At 40.6% G+C, this 9,547-nt stretch overlaps 1 protein-coding gene across 2 annotated transcripts; it reads left to right on the forward strand.

The window, feature by feature from the left end:
- Nucleotides 1–1,645: 1,645 nt before the first annotated feature.
- trim59 (tripartite motif containing 59) lies at nucleotides 1,646–9,452 on the forward strand. 2 transcript variants are annotated; one of them, XM_042486112.1, is made up of 5 exons: nucleotides 1,646–1,724; nucleotides 3,854–4,169; nucleotides 4,278–4,499; nucleotides 5,301–5,510; nucleotides 7,036–9,452. In XM_042486112.1, exons 2-5 carry the CDS (start codon nucleotides 3,915–3,917, stop codon nucleotides 7,579–7,581), a joined length of 1,233 nt encoding a protein of 410 aa, XP_042342046.1. In that variant the 5' UTR covers nucleotides 1,646–1,724; nucleotides 3,854–3,914; the 3' UTR covers nucleotides 7,582–9,452. The 2 variants fall into 2 exon arrangements, with proteins under 2 accessions (XP_042342046.1, XP_042342045.1); XM_042486111.1 differs by having other exon boundaries at nucleotides 1,659–1,724; nucleotides 3,823–4,169.
- The last annotated feature ends 95 nt before the right edge of the window (nucleotides 9,453–9,547 follow it).

The following is a 9,547-nucleotide window of genomic DNA, read 5'->3' on the forward strand; positions in this document are numbered from 1 at the left end:
TGATTCATGTCATCTGACTCCACATATTTGCACAGACTTGCACATGCTCCAGGGATGTCGTTTTTTTGTGGGTTGGCGTGGAAGTTAGCGTCTGCCTGGTTCCCCTGTCAAAAAGCCCATGGGATTTTTCTATTGGCTTTTGGATTATTGCATAAAATAGGATCTGCGGCAAACAAACGTTTATGCCGCTTACACGTTTTGTTCAGCAAGATCCAGAAATGAACACAGCTTTTGTGATTTTTGAAGCCTAAATGCAATCACCAAAAGTGAAAAAACTAATGTTAGGCTATAAACGAACTACGGTACAGTCGCACGACTTAATGCCACCACCAGGGTCGTCATAGTAAGGGGACAAGTGGGACTGATTAGGACCCCATAAAAGGACGGTCCTTTCAAAGCCTAGAATTAAAAGTTTGGTTTTGTTTGCACTTTTTTTTAAAGTACAAGTTCCTTGACAAGATTAAAATGTAGTGAATAAATAAAACACTGAGCATTTTGTGTTAAAAAAAAAGGTATGTAATCTTGCTGAGGACCCTCAACCTATAACATGATTTAGTCTGCCCCTGTACTACGATTTTTCTCTTAATACAGCCAGAGTGACAGCTTATGCTGCTGGAAAACTAATGTATAATGTAATTTCTTTCTCCTGAAAAAGGGAAATCTGGGTTTCAGAAAAGAAAGCAAACATTTTATCTATCTTTGTAAAGGTGGGCAAGCAGGACATGGATTAAGAGAGGAAGAACGGGGGGCCCACAGAGACTGCTTATGCATAGGTCCTAGAATTTGGTGCTACTCCTCTGGTCACCACCTTATCAAGGCTGTAAAGCCATATTCAGGGGGATGATGTTATGTAGTCTCATAGTCTCACTTAGCCAGTAGTTTGCAACCGCTTTTGTTAAAGACAAATAAGCGCGTCAAAGGTCACAGCAGGAATTTACTGATGAGTTTTATGTCGTATAACAAAATGTGAAAGTCTGTGTTAACCACAGACTTTATTTCAGGCATCTAACCAAAAACCAATTGGGGACACAGCCAATAGCTGACTTTGCAAAGAGAGAACCAGAGGTGCTGAAATGCTAAGTGACTTCCAAGTTTTAGGACTCATTACTGGGCCACTCTATAAATTATATTGTCTAAGTATATAATTTGTGTTTAAACTGTTTTTAATGTACATGTGAGATGTTATATTACTGACAAAAATTATGAATGATATTTAGCTTTCACTTAAGATTTTGAGGAGTCCTAAATAGGTTAAAAATGCTGCAAAACAGCCAAAAGCTCCAATTTTTCCCAACGGTTAAACTTAAATTCAAATCGATGAGAAGCGGAGCCGGATTGGCCAGACAGACCGTTTATCCGCACGCGCACTACTGGAAATAAAAATGATGCATTCGTAACTATCGGAGATTTTGGCTTCATGGCAGAAGTGGAGCACATCTATAATAAGAGGAAACGGATGCGAGGAAAACCCGAGGTTTATCGCAAGCTAGAAATTATAATTAATAAATAAGGCAAACCGTTACGCAGTTGGACTACATGTGTGTCGCAAAACACGTTTACATTTGTTTTGTATTTTACACACAAGCATTTGAACGTCTTCGAAAGGTTTTACTGAGAACACTTGAAGGGTGCACGAGAAGGAACAGGAAATGAAAGCTCTGTTTTGGACTCACTTTTCTCCGGGCTGCTCCCTCCCAGCAGACTATAGACTGTATACAAAGACGGTGAGTTTCTATAAACTAATGATTTCTCTCTCAAAACATCTTTTTAAAAGTGCGTACGTTGTGTGACTTAAGCGAAGCAAATGACTGGTTATTTGCTGAGAAAGTAGCCGCGACAACTATTATTTAGCTAACGGTATTTAACGTGCCAAGTTAGTTAAACTATAAGATAAAAACGACAGTTTATCACTTGGACATTTCCTAGTTGTTTGATGTGTCACCGAGTTTACTCTCGTCCTGTGAAAGAAAGGGTGTGGTTACCCTGAAGAAATGTAAAAAAGCCATTTCTAAAAAGCACCCATTATACAGGTGAATTTGGCTAACATGAATTAACTGACAACATTGATTGGGCCCCAGCAGAACAGCTGTTAGGGACGGTGGCTGGGGTTTGGCTTGGATCTTACACATTTTTTTTTTTTTGCACATCTTTTACACTTTTTTTGTACGGTATTTTCGTATTTCGGTATTCACTCCGTCATAAATAGCCTATTTCCAAGTGTGTGGTTATGATAAATTATGTTATTTTGGTGATTTTTTAAGAGAGCATGCTTTTAAAATCCAAATGTGGGTTATGTGGTTCTGATAAATACAAAATACAGCCATTTAAAGCTGTATGCCCCTCCCCTCAGTCAAAATAAAAAACATAAGTCCCTAACAATTGCTTGAAAATTATTTGACATGCCTCTCCTTTTTGCACCACACCTTCCCCCTCATAACAAGTTGTTCCCTAACTGTGAACAACCTGTTCGTCTTGAAATAATGGACAGGTCACAGTAAAATGTATGAAAAAAAACAAAACAATTTTTGACAGCGCCCATAACACATGTGGATATTGCTAAAATTAATTGGGCCCCAGTCAAACACCTGTTGCTTGTTTAAACCTGTGCATTTCGGCTGCCGTTTGACTCCATAAATGGATCAGGTTTTGAGGGTTAGGTGCTCAACTGAACAGCCTGTCCTGACAACAAAGTGTGTGTCTGTGTATGTGTGTTGGGACTGGGTGGGTGCTGGCAGAAAGCCTCCTATTGTCACTGCGGTGCGAGCTGTAACTAGAGGAGAGAGCCCGTACACACACACACACACACACACACACAAACACACCAAAGCATAACCGATCCTTTAATATGGCCTGAGCCGTTTTTTTTGGCAGTTCTCTTGTTTTTCAGTACCAGATGTTTGGACTTATTTTGATGAGGCAATCCATGGTGTTAAACCTCATGTTATTAATAGGGAGGCACTCATTCATTAATCTAATGCAGTCCAATAGAAATGCACCGACGCAAAGTCTGCTTTTATGATGCCTATGATGTTCTGTTTTTTTCTGACACTGTCAAAATTTTTTAATGAAATTAATTGTTTTAGCATTGGGGCCACAGTGGTTGTTCTGGACTGCATTATGCTGAGAAGGTTTTCTAATATTGGTGTTTTCCCTTCATGAGACCAATCAAGTAATGAGACCAATGCATGCTCTTTTTTCTGACTTGATTTCTCCATTGTTGCTTTCTCCATTCATTTGCCAACCCGTAGAATATGACACGCCTACTTATGTCATCATGGTTTGCACTTCAGGTCAAGAAAAAAGGTGCTATTTTTGGTTCCATCTGAGAACCAGCTTTTCAGGTTCCGAATCAAGTTATTTTTGGTCAAAACGCTCTGAACGCTTGAAAATTATTTGCGAGAACCAGAATGGAGCTGGTTCCATGCTGGTGGAAAAGAGGCATGACTGTTTAACACCAGTGCACTGACAGTCAGGGACTGGAGGACTGTAGTTGGTAATGAAAAATGGGTTTCACACAGCTATGAAAATGCTGCGCCCAAGTGCGGTGAATGCCTCATGAACAGTTTCTCAATTAATCACCGTGTCTATAAAATGTCAGAAAATTGGGACAATGCCTAATTTTCCTTTTCAGATGTCTTTTTTTTATATCTGATCAGCAGTACAAACCCCCAAATGTATTCAATTAACTGTCATATATGACAGAAAAAGTTTCGAGTAATCACACATTTGAGAAGTTGGAACCTCCAACTGTTGCTTTTAAAATGAACAAAACAATTGATGGTCAAAGTAGTTAAACTTCACCAGGTTCTGTTCACTTTACAGCTGCAGCAAGTGATTGTGCTTTGCTGAACAGGTGCAGCACGCAGCTTTTCATCCATCCTGCTGTCCTGCCAGATCTTCTTCCCCTCTCCACCATGGACAACCTAGAGGAGGACCTGACATGCTCCGTGTGCTACACTCTGTTCTCTGATCCGCGAATACTGCCCTGCTCACACACCTTCTGCAAGTCCTGTCTGGACAACCTACTCCAGGTGTCTAACAACTATTCCATCTGGCGGCCGCTACGTCTGCCGCTAAAATGCCCCAACTGCCGCAGCGTGGTGGAGCTGCCCCCGATGGGCGTAGATGCTCTGCCTACCAACATATCTCTGCAAGCCATCATAGAGAGAGTAGGGACTGAAACATTTACCCTTTGGCTGTCTGTCAGTCAAATATTTTCTTATTGCTTATGATACTTTGCAGTTTGTCCTCATCTGTCTTGTGTCTTCCTGTTTCAGTACCAGAGTGACAGTGCACCACGCCCCCCCTCCTGTAAGGAGCACCACAGGCATCTTCTGAACATTTACTGCGTCCAGGATCATCAGTTGATCTGTGGGCTGTGTCTGACTATCGGGCAGCACCGGGGCCATGTCATAGACGACCTGCAGGCGGCATACATCAGAGAAAAACAGACCCCATCGCAGCTGCTGGCCAGACTCTCTGAGCAGAAATGGGCACAGGTTGGGAAACCTGTTACTATGACTACTGCTTGATCTTGGAGAAATTCATGTAGAAAAGATGCTCTGAAAAATGGTATCTGTTTAACCCTTGTGCTGTCCTAACGTTTTGTATATTCTGCTTGTCCTGAGGGTCAAAAAAGACCCACCTTAATACCCTAAATTAGAGCACCTTGATTGAATTTTATACCCCAGATCTAGTTTGCATGAAAAAACAACCTGTCATTCATCACAAACTTTGTGAATATCTAGGTTTTTCCTCTTCACAGTGCAGAAAGATCTGCATTTAATCAGTGGAATCCACTCACTTCCATTACAACACATGTCCTAATGGTTTTCTTTACTAAAGTAGAGGGTTATTATTATTATTATCATTAAGGTTAAGTACTGCATGGGTGTAAACATATTTTTTTGGCAAGATACTGTATATAACTTTTATAGCCTAGGGTAGTAGAAAAGATGTGCAAAATGTAGTTTCGAATGCATGTTATTATAGGGAAACAATATCTAGCAACATAATAGGACAGTATGCAAGTGTGTGTGTGTGTGTGTGTGTGGTTTTTGTGGTATGAAAATGATTTTTATAACTGTTGGGTAAAAAATGACCCCTAAGACGAGATTTTTGCCCTTTTGTTGTACCATGCAATGTTTCACTTATTCTCATGTTGGGTCATTTAGGTTTTTTTATGCACTTAAACATAGTGGTGGGTCATTTTTGACCCCTAAGATGACGAAAGGGTTAACTAAACATATTGATATAAATGTTCCCGTGCTGACTGCCCGTTCCCTCTATCCTCCTGTCAGTTGTGTGAGCTGGGGGAGCAGCTGGAGCAGGAGAAGGCCCGCTGCGAGGATGTGCTGAGCCAGGACCGACAGGAGGTCAATCAGTTTTTTCAGAATCTGGAGGCCGTGCTGGCCAGGAAGAGACACGCCTGCCTGGAGGCTCTGGATCAAGCTGAAGCAGAGCTGTCCCGAACCTACGACCCACTCAACGACAGAGTGAAGCTCCTACAGGTGTGTTTCATGGCTGATTCACATCAAATCAAAGCACACTTCATCATCACACATCAGTGACTGTCTACCATCCTTTTAGTGCACAAACTAGTTACCTGGATCACCAGCTACATGGAAAGGTAATTACAGTAAACTGCACATTTTTCCAACCAGATTTCAGTTGAACTTGAGATGCAGTGTGTGGTCACTATGGAGTACACACTGCAGGAGCCAATACTGAAATAAAAAGAAGAAGATCAGTTCATTTTCGCCCATCACTACCTCATGCTGCATTCATGCCATATAACTCAGAGAGTTGTGTGCTTTCAGACATAGTTTTGTGTGAGAGTAAAATACTGTGCATTGACAATTTAATATTTTGTCTTTTGAATTTGGATTTAGCTACCGTCAATGATGGACTTTGGCTGTCGTTACACGTCCATATTTATTTGGTCTTCAGGCACCTTGAAATTATTTAGTGCCAGGGATGATGTATTAGAGAAATCTGAGTTTGCCTGATTAGTTACGACTTGGATGTAAGGATAGTTAATATATCAAATGTACTTGATGTACCTTGTTCAACTTGGGATATTAGAAATGGCTATGTTGTGTGCATCGAGTAAATGGTCACGTTATTTTTTTAAGCCACTGGTATAAGATATGCTTCGGCGTTTCGGTTCTCTCTCTCCTATGGCTTGCTCCCTCTCATGTACACACACACACACAGACTCACAAACATTAAATGTCACAGATGCATGTGTTTTTATATCTGCAGAACTCCAGACTGTAACCAGTCGCATTTTGCAACTATGAAGCACTAGTGCGACTTGCAAATATTAATAGATGAACTTAAGAGATGCTGGTTTGTTTCCAGCTCACAGCACATTATTCCTCATATTTAAAGGCGCAGCAGCAGTTTAATTTTCTGCTGACTGCTAACAATTAACTGTTGATCAGAAGCTTCAAGCTCACATCAACACTTCAGGTCCGCAATGTGCCAGATGCTTCAAAATGAAAGCTCTCGTGATTCTTTTTCGATTTATTCAATTGCAACAAGACTTTAACTTCATAAGAAAAGTATTTTATATATGTTTGCTATGACAGTAGCTGCCTTATTTAACTTAATTGTAACTTGAGTACATTTAGTAGTTTAGTAGTCTACAGTTGTCTAGAGGAGATTTAAAATTCCAATATAGCCTAAAAATAAAATAATAATTTTTTTTTTTTTCAAAGTTACATCGCCCAGCCCTACATGGGTTTTAACATTAGTGCTTTTTATGATGTTGAAAATTGGTCTTGAACATTGAATTGTGGCTAAAATACTTGTGTGTCTTACATGGTGGCATATAGAACTGTGACAATTTATTTGTTATTGATTTAGTCTAAAAAATGTCCAATACAAGTTCCCAGAGCCTAAGGGGCTAAAACTATCCCAAACCTTGAAGTATTAGATTAAAAAATCTAAAAAAAAACCCCAAAACAACAAAACAGAAATCATCTCATTGAGGAGTGTGTAAAACCCTGATAAGTGTCATGTCTCTTGCAGGAAGAACAGTTGGACCTGGTGTCTTTGGGTTCATCACTCGAGGATGAGGACTCGCCGCTGGTCTTCCTGGAGCAGGTGCGTTTGTTCAGAGAGAGGGTGGAGGAGTTTATTAAAACTCCTTTGCCCTCAGTGATAAACCTCTCCATCACCCCGCGGGCAGCAGAGCACCTTCAGCAGCACTGGCCTGCTGTGACCATTGGGAATCTGGAGGAAGCACCTGTCCCTAATGTACGCTACTGTGCCAGATGTGGCGGAGTGGAGGCTGAAGCTGGGAGGGATCAGTCTGACGGTCGGGGGCAGAGCATGTGGTGTGAGCTGCAGCCTACTTTCTCTGTGGTGCTGCTGGGGCTGCTTCTGCTGCTGGCAGCGCTGTGGTACAACCCTGTTGGAGGGGCTTCGCTCGGTTTTTCTCTGCTCTCTCAGTTCAGTCAGTTAATCCACGGGCTGAGCAGTGAACTGATCACATCTGTCTGGGACGTTGCAGAGTCTGCATACACAGCGATGGAGGCCACTGTAGTAAGATGGAGATCTCTCCTCTCACACTAATGAAACACATCAAACTGGAGCCCTCAGTTTTAAAGTTAGAGGCTGAGAATGTCTCATGTCCACACTCTGTTGCCATTGTCTTAGAACAATTCAGGCAATGAGTAAACAAATCAACATTTTAAGCAGGTTTATTGATACACAAGAAAAAGATCATCATGAAATTGAATATTACAAAAATGTGCAACTAAAATAAATGGAGTAGAAATAACTTATCAGTAATGAAAAATAACCATTAAATGTAGTTAATGTTAATTTAAGGGTGGATTTTTCCCTTTACCCTTACTTTAAAGATTCCCTGGACAACCTATAGTCATGACTTTATTTTTTCCATGCTTGGAAGCTGCACAGAATATTCATTCTTTAAAAAAAATTGAGCACAGTTTACATAGCCGTAAATCTTTTTATTCCTTTGCACTGGTGATAGCCGTGGCTGGATGCATTATGTTTTTGGGTCGTCCATCCGTCCAATTCTCAACAAGATACCTCAAGGACCCCTTGGGGGAATTTCTTCAAGTTCAGCACGAACATTTGCTTGGACTCAAGTATGAACCGATTCCATTCGGGTGGTCAAAGGTCAAGGTCACTGTGACCTTCTGTCTGTCTTATTTTCATGAACTCAATATCTCAAGAACACCTGGCAGGATTTTCTTCAAATTTGACACAAACATCTGTTCAGGGTTTACAATGAACTTATTACATTATGATGTTCAAAGATCAAGGTCACTGTGACCTTGCATTCTTCTCATTCTTGTGAAGGCCATATATGAAGAAGGGCTTGAGGGAGTTTTTAGCGCAAACGTTCATGTGGACTCAATAATGAGAAAGTGCTGACATTTTATATGCAAGAGGTCAAAGGTCAACTTCATGTGACAAAATAATGTTCTGCAAAATCAATTTTCTTGCCACTCATACCATCTTATCTCTGAAATGGAAGGAGACATTAGGTCAAATACTGAACTGGGGACAGTCATCTTACCATGTGGCGATAATTCTTATTACGTAGTGAATTGTCATGTTCCTCTTTGGAGTGTGTTATTATAGTTGTGTTGTATGTTCATACTGCCTAACTAATACGCATTTATAATATCAAACACTAATCAAACAAATTAAGGTTTGCAAAATTCAAAGTGGGAGGGTGTTTTGGTGCCTGGAGACTCGAGTCATCTTTCCCATCATGCAGTGGGACATTTCAGTGGCTTTCCCGTTGCCTCGGCGAGCTCAGGACGTCAGTACAGCTGCACATGTATCTCCTTACACTAGACTGTTTACAGTGACTGTATGCGAACTTTAGAGCCTGGTGAGTGGAACCAGACACACGGCGGACCTGAGATCATGTTGCGGTGATGCACAGCTCTGAGCGGCTCCCTTGCTGTGCCTTAAACCATCACGCCTTATTATAAAGGACTGTATTTCCACCAGCACTTTTTACAGTGTTGCACTGCTTTTCAGTCTATTTGAAAAAATGTAGCATTTCGAAAAGCTTCACCAGAACAATTTTGCAACCTGCAAATGTTTCGCTCAAGCAGACATCTTAAGGGCAGATCCGCACTGAAACACCAGCCTGATTATGCAATATATCAAGCTGCACTCCCAATTATTATCTACACAGGTGTTATGCAAACTGTACTTCTTTGCTATTTTTCTAACCTTATTCTCAGAGTTCCTGTATTTTAAAAAGTCAATAAATTTGCTTAAATGCTTTTAGATTTTGTAGGTCATTTTCAAATGACCTACAAAATGGGCTACAAGTCAATTCGTGTTGCAGTATGTCTCAAAGTGGTGCTGATGATCATTACAATTGTCTTTGAAGTGTAAAATACCATATATGGTGTCCAAGCCATCACATGACCTCACAGCAGAACATCACCAGTGTGCACATATTAGAACAAAACACAACTGTTTGTGATGGTCATGCAATAGTTAAATATACAGTTTTATATATTTTAAATACAGCCTTTTTAAGTTG

Source organism: Plectropomus leopardus, chromosome 5 (assembly GCF_008729295.1).
Source record: "Plectropomus leopardus isolate mb chromosome 5, YSFRI_Pleo_2.0, whole genome shotgun sequence".
Lineage (NCBI taxonomy): Eukaryota > Metazoa > Chordata > Actinopteri > Perciformes > Serranidae > Plectropomus > Plectropomus leopardus.